Genomic DNA, 17,645 nt, shown 5'->3' on the forward strand with positions numbered 1-17,645 from the left:
GGCTAATTATTGTACACCAACATGTTGTATGTATACTAATATTGAAAAATACTGATTTTCATGTGCTGGATTAATCATTGTGTTGATTTTTACGGCGTGTATAAAAATATTACTTTATATTGTAGGTGTTTTACGCACGATCTAATAAAATAAACCGGATCAAGACCAATCAACCACGATCATAGAAATTAATACAATATAGTATGTCATCATCGTGCTTATCCACCTTTATCTACATCGCATTTACCAGATATCCGTGAAAGTAAATCTACATTGTAAGCTGTATTATATTATTTAATTATCTTTTGTTTAATCTCACATACTTCGTAAATTTTGTACTAATATGTTAATAATATGTCACTAAAAAGTACAGTAAATATTGACAACGAAATTCTATAACTAAGTCGGTACGAAACTCAATGTTTATAACAAGTATAACTCGACACTCAAATATTATATCTGAATGTATACATAATGTAAGTTTGTGATATTTAAGTAAAAAATTGATCACATCACATAATTTAAAGCTCCGTCTTCTCTCTAGGTATCCTCCGATGGATAAGTTTCTTCGGCCGACGGGATAGACTTCCACAATCGCCGCCGGTCCGGTTGAGAGGGAAATGATTAGTTTCTAATGTACATGTCTTTTGATAGGGAGAGGTCCATTTTGTCTTCATTGTGGTTCGGTTTATAGGACCGGTTTTTGATTCCGGGATGTAGAGGCTTATACAGCTCTGTGGTCGCCGGTTTATGACTCCGGAGGTGGAGGCTTTCAGAGCTTTGTGCTGCCGGCTTTAAATCCGTCCTCTGTTTGAGTTTTGGTTCTGATTTTGACCCGTGGGGTGTGATTGGGTGTTGCTCTTGTCTTCAGTTTGACGGTTCGGTCCGATTGGATGAAATCTCGGCAGTCGATGAATCTCTTTGACGGCTATGTTGTGGTGATGAAAGCAGAGGTTATGATTTGGGGATCAATTTCTGTAGGGATGGTTTGGTGATCCGAAGGAGATCTCAGTTTGGTCGGGGGAAGCTCTCCGTGGGAAGAACCTCCGGCGTTGGAGGTATGTGAAGTAGTGCTTGTCTCCGGTGCGGCGCCGATCAGTTTCCGGCGTAATCTCGGGACGGTGAAGGTGAAAGGGGTCGGTGACGTGTGTTATCTTTCGTTGTTGAGGGATTAACACGTGTCCTAAACAAGTTTACAAAATTCGACGCGTGTTTTTGTCGATTTCCTTTTTGGATCGGTTTAAGTTTAGCGAGCTTTAGGCCCAGTTATTTGTATGTATTGTATGAGTCTCTTTCGGTTGGATATTCGGGCTTTGTTATTTTGTATGGTTTGTGGGTTTTGGTTTTCAATAAAACTAGATGACAAAAAAAGATGTAAAAAGTATCGAATTATAGATCGTATATTTCAAAGCATATATGTGTCCTTTTCTTTAGATGTCACAAATATATATATATATATATATATTTCACTTTTTTTGGAAGTTCTCTTGGTCCAGTGGTTTGACAAATGGTTCATTAATGCTTCTACACCAGGAGATCTGCGTTTTCATTTTCGGAGAAGGTGAAATTATATGAATTAAATGAGAAAATGCTTACAAGAGATCTACAACATGGCGTAAGGAATACCGTCGTGGATCCGATAGGGCGACTCGGGTGATGTAGTCAGGCGTGAATCCTCATACGGTAGGTAGAATTGTTGGCTGTAAAATTGTCTGTAATATTTCTCATAGTTGTAATAGCATAATTATCCAGCGTTAAATATATATATATATATATATATATATGTTATTTAGTGCTAGTACTTTTGATCGTTTTGTTCAGACTGACGCTGAATTATCAAACAAAATGTTCACTAAATCCAGATTTGCACTGTAATTACTCTAATCGTGGGATACTGACGTATAACATTTAGTATGAAATTTTGACATCCGGAAATTCCGAGTAATTGGGGGAACCACCCGTAATGATATTTAGATAATTATCTATGAGCATCATCCACAACCACATTAAAGTACATTTAATTACATTAATTTACAGATCCCAAAGCCGTATTTATCGGTCTATCTGTCAGCTCAAAACTGTCAGAGATCAACATGAATTTCCGATCAACTTTTCTCGATTACAATATTACTTAATTACCTTGCGAAATAATTATCAGTCTATTTTTTATTTATACAAAAATATTAATTCGAATATAGTTGGATCAAGGCATCATTATCTTATTCGTGGCGTCTTTCACAAGCACATAAGACCGCACAACCATTATACTCCCTCCGTCGTATTAAGTGTCGTTTTAGAAAAAAATTTCGTTACAAAATAAGTATTGTTTTTGATTTTCAATGAAAAATTTATTAATTTTATGCAAAATTTATTTTTCTATTAGTTGAAATATGGTTAGGTGTATAGATAATAGTGTTTTTTTATAAGAAATGTATAAAATTAATTGTTTTCTTAATTTATGTGCCGAAATCTAAAACGACACTTATAATGAAACAGAGGGAATATAATTCTACATGCCATTACTTTTCTATCATTCGCATTAACCTGAACTTCTTCTTTTTTTCATTTAAACCTCATATGTTTTCACAATTCTCAATATTACCTTCCGAACTTAATTCATTTTTTTTGCAAACATATTAGCTCGTTATAGGTAGCTGAGTCTAGCTCTAGGTGAAGACATGGGTGAAATCATAAATAGGTGAAGACATGTTATTTTTATTCTCAGGAGAAATTATGTTTCAGTAGACATAATTTTTATTCTTCATTTTTATCGCATCGGCTCTAGCTCTAGGTGAAGACATGTTATTTTTTGCAAACCATAAATATACTTTTGCAAACATTTTTGAACTTGACGGTTCGGTCCGATTGGATGAAATCTCGGCAGTCGATGAATCTCTTTGACGGCTATGTTGTGGTGATGAAAGCAGAGGTTATGATTTGGGGATCAATTTCTGTAGGGATGGTTTGGTGATCCGAAGGAGATCTCAGTTTGGTCGGGGGAAGCTCTCCGTGGGAAGAACCTCCGGCGTTGGAGGTATGTGAAGTAGTGCTTGTCTCCGGTGCGGCGCCGATCAGTTTCCGGCGTAATCTCGGGACGGTGAAGGTGAAAGGGGTCGGTGACGTGTGTTATCTTTCGTTGTTGAGGGATTAACACGTGTCCTAAACAAGTTTACAAAATTCGACGCGTGTTTTTGTCGATTTCCTTTTTGGATCGGTTTAAGTTTAGCGAGCTTTAGGCCCAGTTATTTGTATGTATTGTATGAGTCTCTTTCGGTTGGATATTCGGGCTTTGTTATTTTGTATGGTTTGTGGGTTTTGGTTTTCAATAAAACTAGATGACAAAAAAAGATGTAAAAAGTATCGAATTATAGATCGTATATTTCAAAGCATATATGTGTCCTTTTCTTTAGATGTCACAAATATATATATATATATATATATTTCACTTTTTTTGGAAGTTCTCTTGGTCCAGTGGTTTGACAAATGGTTCATTAATGCTTCTACACCAGGAGATCTGCGTTTTCATTTTCGGAGAAGGTGAAATTATATGAATTAAATGAGAAAATGCTTACAAGAGATCTACAACATGGCGTAAGGAATACCGTCGTGGATCCGATAGGGCGACTCGGGTGATGTAGTCAGGCGTGAATCCTCATACGGTAGGTAGAATTGTTGGCTGTAAAATTGTCTGTAATATTTCTCATAGTTGTAATAGCATAATTATCCAGCGTTAAATATATATATATATATATATATATATGTTATTTAGTGCTAGTACTTTTGATCGTTTTGTTCAGACTGACGCTGAATTATCAAACAAAATGTTCACTAAATCCAGATTTGCACTGTAATTACTCTAATCGTGGGATACTGACGTATAACATTTAGTATGAAATTTTGACATCCGGAAATTCCGAGTAATTGGGGGAACCACCCGTAATGATATTTAGATAATTATCTATGAGCATCATCCACAACCACATTAAAGTACATTTAATTACATTAATTTACAGATCCCAAAGCCGTATTTATCGGTCTATCTGTCAGCTCAAAACTGTCAGAGATCAACATGAATTTCCGATCAACTTTTCTCGATTACAATATTACTTAATTACCTTGCGAAATAATTATCAGTCTATTTTTTATTTATACAAAAATATTAATTCGAATATAGTTGGATCAAGGCATCATTATCTTATTCGTGGCGTCTTTCACAAGCACATAAGACCGCACAACCATTATACTCCCTCCGTCGTATTAAGTGTCGTTTTAGAAAAAAATTTCGTTACAAAATAAGTATTGTTTTTGATTTTCAATGAAAAATTTATTAATTTTATGCAAAATTTATTTTTCTATTAGTTGAAATATGGTTAGGTGTATAGATAATAGTGTTTTTTTATAAGAAATGTATAAAATTAATTGTTTTCTTAATTTATGTGCCGAAATCTAAAACGACACTTATAATGAAACAGAGGGAATATAATTCTACATGCCATTACTTTTCTATCATTCGCATTAACCTGAACTTCTTCTTTTTTTCATTTAAACCTCATATGTTTTCACAATTCTCAATATTACCTTCCGAACTTAATTCACTTAATCTTGACGATGATGTCATGTAAATTATATTTTTTTTATCTTACTACACCATAAATATGTGGTGTTTATTAGATCTGATCGAGGCATATAATCATGCACACCATTGTAACACGTTATATAAATCCTATCGTGGCCGACAAAAACAATTGCTTGCTAATATGGCAACTCATTTTCATATATTAGTTACCATCATAATATATGTTACATTTATTCAATAATTTTTATTGATTGATTCATGAATTTCATATGTCCATTTCACGAAAGTGCATCGAACAGCTGTTGTGAGAAAGTAATGTTTGGCCACTAAACAAATAGTAATTGTCATGGGATTTCACTGTTCATTTTCTCAGTCGAGATTATTCGTTTTTTGTAATCAGTCGAAATATTCGTTTTTTTTCTTCTGAATTGTTTTTTTTAATCGATATAGATTTTTTTACTAAAGAATCACCTACTCAGTTCTAGCATATGCGAGTGATCTTTCGTTTACAAAACAGCTAGGAAAAATATATTATTGAAAACGTTCATAATTCAAATGAAATTAGTAAGAAAGTTGAAAAGATTCCATCGATGGATGGCACATGTATATTTATAGAGTGGGTCGACGCGTAAATTAAAGCTGAGAATCATTAGATAAAATAAATAAAATAGAAAAAGCTACCAAGATAAAGGAACCTTTAACATGATTTTGGTTAATTCCAATTATTGATCATCTCCGGGGACAAGAACGGAAACTTCTACGTCGCCTAGCCACCGGGAGGGTCGACGTGGTGGTGGTGGTGGTGGGGGATGACGTCATCGTCTGGTTGTAAACAGAGGAGAAGAAGCGATCTATCTCATCTTTGTTAGCAATAATCTCAAACTTTGATGACGTCAAAAGCTTCCTCTTGCAAGATCTGTAGACGAGGGACGGCGGAAGTGCACGGCGTTTCTGCGGCGGAGGAGGAGGAGTAGTGGCGGAGGAGGGAGGAATCTTGTGGTCGGAGGAAGTGGGCGTGGTGCAACTGCCGCCGCCGCCGTCAGCATCTCTGTTGTTGGATCGGATCTTGATGGGTGATGGGAAGTTCAACATGGGAAGATCTTGTAATAAATCGAGATCCATTTTCTAAATATAAATAACAAAATGATATGTTCTTGAAGGTTTTGTTTTTGTGTTTTAGCGTGTGCCTGAACAAATCTTCTTAGAGAAGTGGACTTGTGGGTTTAGTTGTATATATGTGGTTTTGTCTTTACATACATGTTTTTCTTCTGTATATGTGTACTATATATCTTAATATTAGAAAAATAAGAGTTAAAAAAAAAAGAGAGATCACATTACTTCTATTTACAGCTTTTGACAGGTAACCACATTAATTCCAAGTTAAGTATTACCAATCAATTACAAAATTCTGATACTTAATTAAGCAATAAATTTGTACTTTATACCTAAGGCTGATCGTTAAGATAAGTATTCTTTTTGATTAAAATAGTCTAAATAACAATGTGGTAAAATTTCTTCTATAAATTTCGTAAAAAAAACAGATCTACAAGAATTTGAGATTTTTGTTTTTGATATATATAACTTGGTCAATTTTACTTGAACTTAGGCATTTAAAATTATACACAATCTTTCACTTTAAACTTCTGATAACTATTTTTCATATCGGTACATAACTTAATATCAATTGTTTGTACGGAAGAGAAAGCAGCTACGTACATTGTATATACATGCATCTCTCTACTGAACGAGATAACAAAACTCCTAATTGCAAAATTAAGGAAGATAGTAATTATAACGTAAAAAGCGGGCATAGATTCATACTGTTAATTGGAGTGAGAGTTACATCCACTAAAAGAAGAATCAAATCAAGAAAATGGAGGGTAGCTATTTGTATATAAGGAATCTTACTTTAATTAACAAAGAAAGAATAGTTTTTCAAAAGAATAGTTTTTCGAATAAATCAAATTTCTATAAATGCAATGTAGAAATATGGAGAACTTGCTTAAAATACACTAAATTAGATATCCCTTTTCAAAAATATTTTAGCATTCAGGTTTAAAGTTTAGATATTATTATTTATGGTTTAGTATTTAAGGAGTAAAGTTAGGTTTACATATAACCTTTATAAATAAATTTTAAACATTTACAAAATGATTTAGGAGGATTAATTTTATCTTTTTCATAATAAACTTAAAATATTTATAAGATGGTTATCATCTAAAGTAATTTGAAAAGTAATATCAAGTTTGTGGTAAAAGTGGAATTTTCTTTTAAATATGCATATACTTTTATTTTTGGAAATTTAAAAATGCAAAAAGAAATCAAATTCTACTAATGCGGACATAGAGTATATAACATGCACATTTGTTAAAATTACTAACATGCATATGTTTGGAAAATAATGAGGCAGTTTTTTTTTGTTTTTTTTTTTTATATAATGAAGCAGTAACATTACTGCATGCATACTGCCTAGTGGTACAAGTTTTGACTAGTTTACAATAATTAATTTTATTGATTAGGTTTTATATAACAATGATTAAAATTTCAGATCGAAGTTTTTAATCTAGATCTAAACGTAGAGTTTGGTTAGAATTTACCGCTAAAGAAACTAGAGACATGTCATGTATATAGATTTTAAGACTTTTTGTACATGCATAATGTATCATTACATGCATATTTTATATAAAATATATTTTCGTCAGATTTAACAAATTGTTTACTAGGTGAAATCTATTAATATTACGATCTGGGATATAATTACGATCTGTTGAATTTTATTTGTTCAGATCAATTAAGATCCATTTAGAAAGGACGTAGCCAAATCCTTTTATTGAATTAAGGGTCCATGGATATCTTTTTACGATTCTTAAAGATACTTAGTTTTGATCCTTAGCTCTTTTTAACCACGGTTTTAATATATATATATATATATATATATATATGAAAAAAAATACTTACAAGAAAGTAGTGTATAAAGCTGTAACAAATTAAATTTTTTTTTTTTTTTTTTTGAATTGAATGTTAAATTTAATTCAAAAGAAAAATACTTTTTACAACTTTTTCAAATCTCCATAAGTTTTTATCCCAACTCTATTGACTCAAACCACATGGCCATACCATCTCCATACTCTCTATCACCCCTCCTACGGATAACAATAAACTAATTTCTCATAGCCTTATTCAATCTCCCAATCAAAACTAGTGCAGTAACAACAGATTCCCCATGTCTTCTTTTGTTCATCTCCCTCCAAAGTATATGAACTGTTAACTGAAGAGCATATCTCACAATGAACAGCTTAACTTTACCCCAACTCAAGTTATCAGTTATAAGTCGGGTAAGTCTTTCCCAGTGATCCGTGTATTGATAGTTATTTGAAACTAAAAGTCAGCATATACATAATACATGATGTATACAGGCTTGGTTACAAAAAGTAGTTACGTATTATTGTGCAGAGAATCTATCATCTAAAGAGATGCCGTGTGTTTACTATTAGAGGATGCATGTGGTGTGATGTAGGGTAGATCTGTGTAAGTGACTGGCAATATCACGGTGAAGGCCCAGACAAAGGTACATAAGAAGAAACGATCTCTCTGATCTTTCCTAAGTATCTGAATCTCGTTATTGTTTTTTATTTTATTTTCTCTGATTTTTAACAGAAAAGTAGATTTTTTTTAATCTTTTACGTCGTGGACATGCATGGACATTGGACGCTTTTCTTTTTCCTTTTTTTTTCTGAGTTAAATTTGATTTTTTTTTTCTGAACCACTGCGTTTCTTTTCGATCAATCTTTCTGAACTACTTTAGTTGTTGACAACAAAAACAACTTGTATTGATACTCGAACGTTCGTGCTTTTTAAGCTCCTTTTTTTGTTGTTGAGGATTTTGGTATCACTAACCTAGCTCGTATCTAAGATAGTAAGATTAATGATCTTAAATAAAATATAATGATGTGAAAGAAATTTAACTAACAGAAACAGATTAATGTAACTGGTAAATCGAAAATTGAGTGCCGGTTTGAGTGAATTTGAATATCACACGCTGTATTTAACAAAGAAAAAAGGAATAATTCAAGAATTTCAGTTTTATATGAACAGAAACCTAGCTAGGTAGAACTGCTAGATGTAAAAAAGTCGCCAACATGATATTATATTATTTTTACTTGGTTGAAAATTTGCATATATGAATACAATTCATACGTGGCTATGTTAATAGGTATTCATTGTATAAAACATTTTATTCGTTGTAAAGTACGATGGAGACAAGCGAAGCAAGTAAAACGTAACGAGCATGCATCCATATTAATTTATTTATCCTTATATAATACTTATCAAACTAGTTTCCAGAATTTTATTTCAACATTTAGTGGGTAATGATCATGATGGTCCTCTCTTGGATGTTTACGTTTCATTTCAGATTCTTTTTAACAAATATATCATCATCTACAAGATCCTATATATATTATATCTATTGACTATACATGAAAAAATAAAATAATACAGTACTAGTACTGAAAAAGAGAAATTATTATTTGTATAAAAATGAAAAATCAATGTAATTAAAAAGCTAACATATATAATTATGATGGACATTTGCACCAGAAACCGATATAAAAATATTTCGTTACACTAAAATATAAATATACATAATGGACTCGATAAAAAAAATACATAATGGGCGAACAGATTAATCTTCAGAGTCATAACTGGAGAAAAATGAAAATTTCCTAAAAAACTGAGTCTACAACCAAACTTAAAATTACAACTGTTTTAAGTCCCAAACAGATAACGATATAAAATCGAATTATTTGGAATTTGCAACAAAACCGACAAAAGACTTTACATTCAATTATTTCTTTTGGTTTAACTTAAGAACTGGTTTTGTTTACAAAGATATCTGAGAAATTCTGAAAGATGGACTAAAACAGTTTTTGTCACAAATATAGATTTTAAAAATAAAAATGATCAAAATAGATTTAAATATCTTATCAAAAGAAATAAATATACACTTATATCCCTAGAGTTAATTAGTTTAAACATTAGAGTTTAGAGTTAAGGGGTGGGGTTTAGGGTTTATGGTTTAGAGTTGAGCAGTGGAGTTCTGGGGATAAAATTTCAAATTTTAAAAAATTAAAATAAATTAAAATTTTCAAAATAAAAAATGCTATTTTGATCATTTTAATTTTTAAAGTATATTTTTGTAACAAAAACTTAAAAAAATTTATTTGAGAGAATTGCCCGAGATATTATCTTCAACGAGATTTAACCACATGCCATCAGCTAAAATGGTAAAACAATAGGCTGGGGGAAAGTTAGAAAGTATTGGGACCATTTATATAAATAAATATATAGAATATATACCAAACCCCATCAACTTTTCTTGATTCTTTCCGATTGTCCTCATACCATTTAATTTTGTGAAGTCGTTACTTCACTGCTGTGATTGATATCTAGTTCACAATTAAATAAATGCCTCAACTCATTTGGTCAGTTTTTGATGCAGACATGAAGAAAAGGAAGCTTTGCACGGTTTAGCTTTCCAAAAGTTTGTGTAGGATTTAATTATTTATGGCCCCTCTTTGTTTAGTAGATGGCTGAAAAAGGGTTTGTTAAAGGATTTGATTGATTCCAAACTCGCATGTGAATCGGGCTGTCTTCAAATTCTTTTGACTAAAGGGATTAACATATAGATCAATTGGGTACTAGAGATAGCTAAGCTTTAGTAATGATTTATCTTCTTCTTTTCTTTTTCTTATGTCGAGGGTTCCACCATGAAAATCAAACACGAGGTCGTTGGCATTGTTGCTATTGAGTCATGTCATCTTCAACATCTGTACCGGGGGACTTCACTTTTCAAAAAGTCCTTATTATCACTAAAAACTTCATTTGTTTTTGAAAAGTGGAGTGTGATCTCTAGGTTCTTTTGTCCAATACACAGTGGCCAAGGCTGGTCCAATTGTAATCATAATAAAGACGAATGAAATGATGCAGTTATCAATATCAAAATTGCTTTTTTGTAGCGTATATACAAAAAACCCATAAAAGATATATAAAAAATATAAACCTAAATCAGTAGCTAAAAAGTAAATCTTTGCTTTCGATGGTATCTCCACGTGAATCTCACGTGTTTTCCTTTCCTCTTGAAAGTTGAGACTGAGACAGAGTTGTTGTTAATCCATTCCAAAGTAGATCTCTCTCTGTGTTTCATCCTCCAAGTGATTTCTGCTTGTAACCATTTTTTATCCTATCATAAAGTTTCTCCTTAGTTTTACGTTTCTTGTCCATTTTCAAACGATATCTTTCTTCACGTTCTCTCTCGTAAACGCCTTTCCAATGCACTTCTCCCGTTAGTGGCCACAGCCACCTTTCCCTTGGATGGTCGTTATCATCCGCTGCTTCTGCCAAGTCCTCGTCCATGCTTTTCAACAAAGCGAAGTTAAAGTAATTAGCCCACATGAAACCTTTCCGTTGCGGCAAAGGATGTTGTTCCTCGAGTGAACCGTCTCTCGGGTTTATGTAAACCATCTTTCTTCCGCTGTGATACGCCCAGACGTTAACCAACAGTTCCAGAACCCGGCAGTAACAATGCTTTCTCTATTTATTGTTGAAAAAAAAAAATCATTAACTTGTGAAGATGGGAGAGCAAAGTCAAAGAAGATTTTAATTACCTCGAGCTGTGATGAAGCCAGTGAGCAACTTGTGGAGTCGTTGTGCAGTGCATCAAGAGACTCCGAGAACATCCTGTGATTGCGGTTTTAAGCTGGGACCGTGAGTTTCGGTTAATAGAAAATAATTATTTTACCTTGAGAACATGACAAACTCGAGGAAAGATGGAGTTGGCATCACCCAGTTGTGGAGAGAAGACCAGTGATGACCATCTTCAGGCATGGGAGGAAGCGCTTCAATGTGTTCTGGTAACCCATACATATGCCGGAACGCCTCTTCGAACGTAGTCCTGCATCAATTTAATATGGCTAAGACATATTTTACGTAAAGACATAAATAAAACATTAAATATATACCTGCAATTTCCTCGGTTAAGGATATCACACATAGACCAGAACGTAAGCGCATTTTTACTTCCAAGTGCGTCACCATCAATGTCTAATCTTGTCCAGAAGTAAACAATCTCCCCCTTGGTATCCTTTTGTATAATGTTTTCCAGGGACTCTTCAGCTTTAGACGATAACGAGACCTGTCTCCACAGCAAAGTGTCAAAGTTAGACAACGGATGCAAGACGAGTATGTAGTGGCTGTGTGCTAAAGAAACTACCTTCGTACCAGCAGAACGCCATGGCTGAAACCCAATCCAAGGTCTCATGTGAATGCTATCCACTTTATTCGCAACTGAAAACATTCCTCCAATTTCACAGAGAATATCTCGATAATAAGTATCGTTCAGTAGAGGTAACCTGTCTGCTGCATCTACATCGTCCGAGCTTAGCCTTCGGTCTTTGCTGGACTAAGAAATAACAAACCGGTAACATGATTAAGTAGATTTGATAACCGTTGGATAGAACATCACAAACCAATTAGAGAAGCCTTACCAGGCTCAAACCACGGTACAGAGATCCATGATGCAGAAAGGGCCAAGCACCAGCTCCATTGTAAATCTCATATACACATAGAGGCTGACCAGTTCGTTCTAGCTCTCCTTCGTCCCGCTCGTTCACCTCGAATTTTAGCTTCTCGGATTTGCGAGCGTTACGGTATATCTCTTCCCAGTCTTCAACATCTCTTTCGCTTCTGTCCTCCAGCTACATATCAGACGAGGAAGAGATTGATTCAACACAATAGAAACCAATGCAGCTATTAACAAGACTCACAGAACAATGTCTAGGGAGAACCTAAAGATATGTCTGATGATACCTCCTCAGATTCTAGTTTCTCGTACTCTTCAGCTCCCTCGATCTCTTCAAGGACATCCCAGTCTAATTTGGAAGGAAGCTCATCCGAAAGAACTATGGTATCGTTGTCAACAGTGTTTTTTGACTCAACAACACTCGTGAACTTTTCTTCCACTTGGAAAACAATGGATCCATAAGCAGAGTCATGGAGTAAGCTTTCTGCCTCCTCTATTACTCTCCTGAACAGACTCCACTCCCACTCGGCCACTTGAAGTTGAGAAACAGAACCTGGCAAGAAAGTATCAGACGGAAAATGGAGTACGTTCTCCAAAAGCCTAGCGTAACCAGTTATGCACTCTGTCGCCATCATGTTCTTAATTAAAAGTCTTCCTGAAGAAGCAACCGTTTGAGCAAATTTAGAGAGACTTCCATCTGATATCAAGGGTGAGAATGCCTTTAACAGTGTATCAGGGTCGTTTCTTCGGAAAAAAAAGGTCCATAAATAAGTAAAAATAAATAAATAGATAATCATAAACTTCAGGTGTACTCACATATTTTTTCATGATGGGAAAGTCAGGTGTTACAATAGGGATGCCAAAGCTCATAGCTCGCACAACCAATGAGGGAAAACTTTGTTCCTCTTGGTAAGAGGCATAAACAAGAACATCAGCCACCAGTAGAACTCTATTCACATCCTCATTCAGACCAAAATGCTGAACAGTGTCTTGGGTCAGCCCAAGCCTCGATGCAACCTCCTGCATTCATGTATCAACACACAAATTATGTCTACAGTATACAATCACAACCAACACTAATCATATAGTATTCACATGGATGCAAAATTCTTACCTGTACAGCATTGGTAGAATTGCCAAATAGAAATATAAACTTAAAGGGACCACCGGTCTCTTTTCTCCTCCCATATCGTGTTAAAAGTGGTCCCAGCATGTGCACTGCCACGGCGTTATCCCAAGAAAAATCATCATAAAAGAGGGAGCTCCCAAGCACCACGATGATCAGGTCATCTTCGCCAAAACCGTTACTCTCCCTCAGCGTTTGCTTTGCGTGGGTTTCACTGTACCTTTCAGCAGCCCAAACATCTACTACTGATTCCGGAATCACAACGAAGTTCCCATCATCAAGAACGCTGTGCAACATCTGAACAAATTGTATGATCTTAGGCAAATATACAAAGCAGACTCTTTGGCACAACTGAAAAGCTTATTGCAGACAGGAATATACCGGCAGAGTAAACTGTGGAAAGACAACTGCACTTGCTCTCGCAAAAGCACTTCTCCAGTGGGAGATTAGAGAATTTTGGCCCATCTTTTGGTAAACAGGCAACCGATTTGCAAGAATATCTTCATGAACTATCCATATAAGTGGTACTGAACGAAACGGCTCCTGCATGAGACTGCATAATATATAAACTCTTGTTATCATAGAATATTAATTAGAGAAGTAATTGGCAAAATTCACTATGATTTTTCACATCTTAAGCAGAAACAACCAGAGTATAAGCTCTGATAGCAGGCAACTAAACAAGCTTAATCTACTCACCTTGAAATGGCTTCTTTCGCTTCAAGCGAATCAGCAATAACACCTTCAAAGCTGCAGAAGACGAATCACTGTAACTTTATCCAAGTGGGAGTGGAGAAATAAAATATATTCAATAAAGTTTTAAAGAATTGATAGGACTCATACACTGTCCAATCAGCGTACCCCAGCTGCCCTGAAACCAAAACTTTAACGTGGCCAGCTAACTGTTCCCACAATGGACGTGCTTCACCATTCTCTACGGCAAAAACCTGACAGCTTTTAAGGTCACAAGATTTACCAAGAGATGCAAAATATAAGACACATTATAAACTTTGTATCCACTTTTCACCGCATATCTCCAGTGGATTCAAATTTAACCATTCTGCTTATACCATATACATAGCCAAAGAGTTTCACCTGAAACACATAACCCAGTTTTTGAAGATTCTTCACCACCGTGATCAACACTAGTGTCCGGGGATCTTTCCTCATATTCCCTAGTATCTGTCAATCATAATACATCAAAATAATAATAATGAGTGAACAGAAAGTGCATAGAGCCGAACGAATGAAAAAGCATCCTGTAAGATCGATCAGAGAAAATAAAACAGTGTTGGTATACATAACAACGACACTTTAACTATGCCAATAATTACAAAGTAACTATGAACACCTCAACTGCCAAGTTCAAGCATGATAATATATCAGCAGACTCCTTGGTGCATCTACAAAAGTCATTTAGCTTCAATTCCATAAGGGCAAGAGCATATTTAAGAACCGGGTCTTACCTTTTTAATTTAATAAATGTCTCACTCAAAAAAATAATATATAAGATAGATATCAATTGGTTTCAGGTTCGAAGCTCGTCTAACATAAAACTAAGCACGCATTAACTCACGAGAGCAAGCCTCGGGGGACGAACGCCTATTCGAACCTCCGACCGCAAGGAATGAATCCCTTCTCCTTCGATCAACTTCTTCGCAACTCTTCCAGGGACATACTTCAACGCACTCCCCAATCCAATCCGCCTTCCCACGCTCCCTCCCTTCGCACTCCCTTGCCGCGTAATCGAACTCTGAAGCAGCAGCGAGGACGCTACGAAGGCGCAAACCGCGAACGCGACGAGAGAGTAGAGCAAACACGTGCCGCGCGGCTTGAGCAGCGAGAGGAGGAAGCCCTTGCGGTTCAGCGATCGTGGGGGAACGTGGTGGTGAGGAGGCCTGGTACTACGCAGGGAGGACCGAGATCGATCTCGCATGTCGGTTGGATTCCTCTTGAGACGGAGACGGTCTCGCACGGAGACGTTGTTGTTGTGATTCCCCGCGCCGTTATTGTCATGATGGATCTCGAGAGAAAGAGAGTTTCTCCCCATGGAGAAAACAAGCTGTGTTCAATACGAAGCTCTCTCTCTCTCTTGTTTCAGGTGACACAGTACTCCACCATGAGAAGATAGTTAGAGAGAGAGATTCAGATTGATCATTGATTTTTGCGTACTTTTTGAGTTGTGAATCTGTTTACGAGACAGTAGTGAAGAGAATGAGCAATTTTTGTCAAACTTCTCTACGTGATAATAATATTTATTTGAAAAATATTATTTTACGTCTCTGTTTTTAGGCGGTGGGGGACCATATTGTATATCCTGGGGTATTTAAGATATTTTTAATATTTTTTTTTACTATATAAAACTGATATAGTAATAGATTTGGATAGAATCTGGATATCCAAACTTAAAATTCGATTATCTAGACCTGTATCCGGATCTATAAAATCAGTTTTTTTGAACCGGATGGAAGCGAATCCCAGATCAGGATATCGAATATTAAGTTCGAGGCTTATATGTTTTCAATTGCCATTTTATCTATATTATTAAAATACTTCATCCGTTTTAAAAAATCTATGTTATAGAAAATATTGTATTGATAACTAAAATTCGATATTTTTTTTAATAAGTGTGAAAATCTTAAAATATGTATCTTTTAGAAACGGAGGGAATAGTAAATTATTTTTGTTAAAGAGGGTGACAAAGCAATGGCTTCCTCAAAAAGATCATATATTTCACGCGTTTATAGAGGTCCAACTAGCTTTTTTTGAGTAGTAATTGTCACTATTAGTGTGATAATGATATTTCACCATCTAATTAATTTAGTTTTGTTGACGACCGAGTGTTAACTGTTAACATATGGTTTTTGCCAATAATTAGTATGTAAATTATGGTGTTATTTTGAAATTGCATGAATCATTGAATCTTCTAGCGTGACGACTGACGACCGAGTAGAAAACAAACAAAATAAAATGAAAACATTATATTATTATTTGTATCACCAATGCAATCTGCAAATGTATTCAATGTAGCCGAATTTTATTTTTCAAAGCCGCGTATGGTTGGTTACATCCGTCTTTCATCAAAACTAATGAAAGAAAAAATAAATACCATAATTGAACGTCGTCTCCAAAAACATGCGTAGATGGGAACTATTCAAATGGATTGGAAGTAGTCATGTAGATAGTGATCTCGTGTCTTTTCATCGAACAATAAATCGAATTTATGAACACACATGCTCATCGTTCTCGTTATTAATTGTACCTTTTGTCAATCGTTCTTTTATGTATTGGGGTCCCTGATAGAGCTCTCACATGATTAATAATACTGTTTATACTGTCACTTAGCATGTTTCAATATTTTGGGGGCATTAAACTCAAAGTTTATGTACTATTCAGTTAGTCCACACCCACTCTCCAATATATATATAAATGTGGTCTAATCTTTTTCAAATTTACAGTCAAGCATTAGTAGTCAGTCAGTTTTAAATATGATGTTTTAAGACTGGCGGATTCGCATCCAAATCTTGTTTGAAAGCGATGATTCTTATACCTAAGGGGAGTTATTGGGAGATAAATTTGTGTAGAGTTTGTGAATTTTGAGAGTTGATAGATTTAAAAAAGTTATGTGGATTGTAAAAATTTATATACATTGACTTATGAAATTTAATCATAACTTTTCTGGATTGATATAGATTTTCATGAATTTGTATTACCTCTTTTCTATCATTTTTTGTAAAATAAATATAGAATATATTTATTTTCTAAATCATATAGCATGATTATTTATTTTTGTCTTTAAAATTAAAAAAATAATAATACTGATACATACAAAATTGAACAATTTTCTTAAATAGCCATTTTAAAAAAATTTGTCACAAAAAAAGCATTAAAAAAATGACGAAAAGAAGTTTCATTAAAAATGTAAAAGACTATTTTATCCCTTAAGGTATAGATGTATAAGTAACAAAAATAAAAAAAAAACTAAAAAGTTGTTTTTATATATTTTTTTTCAAATTCGAACCTTTTTATAATTTTTATAATTTTTCTATTAAAAAAAATATTTTTTCGAATTTTCTTTTTGAAATTCGAAAATGTTTTTTGAAACTATTTAAAAAAAATATTTTAAAATTATTAAGATTTGTAAATCTAATTATTATTATTTATATTAAAAATATAATATTTTTAAAAATAATTATATATTCAAAATGAAAAATTATATAAATGTAATGAATTATAGGTTTGAACATATAATTTGGATTTAAGGTGCAATAGATATTTGGTAAGAATAATTATTTTGTTTTCTAGTATTTTTTATCACAAGGATTTTGAAAATCACATGGATACATATGATATTTTGAAAATTG

At 34.1% G+C, this 17,645-nt stretch overlaps 2 protein-coding genes across 4 annotated transcripts; both read right to left on the minus strand.

Moving 5' to 3' along the window:
- Positions 1–5,094: 5,094 nt before the first annotated feature.
- LOC106325227 (cyclin-dependent protein kinase inhibitor SIM-like) lies at positions 5,095–5,796 on the minus strand. Its single transcript, XM_013763258.1, has one exon. The coding sequence runs from the start codon at positions 5,696–5,698 to the stop codon at positions 5,306–5,308; it is 393 nt and encodes a 130-aa protein (XP_013618712.1). The 5' UTR covers positions 5,699–5,796; the 3' UTR covers positions 5,095–5,305.
- A 4,713-nt stretch (positions 5,797–10,509) lies between these two features.
- Positions 10,510–15,522, minus strand: LOC106322705. Of its 3 annotated transcripts, none has more exons than XM_013760815.1 (14): positions 14,858–15,522; positions 14,377–14,463; positions 14,125–14,228; positions 13,981–14,031; positions 13,663–13,834; positions 13,270–13,578; positions 12,972–13,175; positions 12,443–12,874; positions 12,121–12,330; positions 11,847–12,035; positions 11,596–11,768; positions 11,376–11,528; positions 11,242–11,314; positions 10,510–11,167 (listed from the first exon to the last, which is right to left on the minus strand). In XM_013760815.1, the coding sequence occupies exons 1-14, from the start codon at positions 15,329–15,331 to the stop codon at positions 10,778–10,780; spliced, it is 3,021 nt and encodes a 1,006-aa protein (XP_013616269.1). In that variant the 5' UTR covers positions 15,332–15,522; the 3' UTR covers positions 10,510–10,777. The 3 variants fall into 3 exon arrangements, with proteins under 3 accessions (XP_013616269.1, XP_013616271.1, XP_013616270.1); XM_013760817.1 differs by having other exon boundaries at positions 12,443–12,915; positions 12,950–13,175; XM_013760816.1 differs by having other exon boundaries at positions 14,125–14,235; positions 14,858–15,015.
- Between the last annotated feature and the right edge of the window lie 2,123 nt (positions 15,523–17,645).

Source organism: Brassica oleracea, chromosome C2 (genome assembly GCF_000695525.1).
Source record: "Brassica oleracea var. oleracea cultivar TO1000 chromosome C2, BOL, whole genome shotgun sequence".
In the NCBI taxonomy this organism is placed as follows: Eukaryota; Viridiplantae; Streptophyta; class Magnoliopsida; order Brassicales; family Brassicaceae; genus Brassica; species Brassica oleracea.

Bases quoted from the DNA above. Each gene is read 5' to 3' on its own strand.
- LOC106322705 (XM_013760817.1), bottom strand. From the start codon at position 15,331: ATGGGGAGAAACTCTCTTTCTCTCGAGATCCATCATGACAATAACGGC. The intron at 13,579-13,662 runs GTATATTCCTGT...CAATTTGTTCAG, and splicing joins TTCCACAGTTTACTCTGCCG to ATGTTGCACAGCGTTCTTGA. The intron at 11,769-11,846 runs GTAGTTTCTTTA...CTGTGGAGACAG, and splicing joins GGCGTTCTGCTGGTACGAAG to GTCTCGTTATCGTCTAAAGC.
- LOC106325227 (XM_013763258.1), bottom strand. From the start codon at position 5,698: ATGGATCTCGATTTATTACAAGATCTTCCCATGTTGAACTTCCCATCA.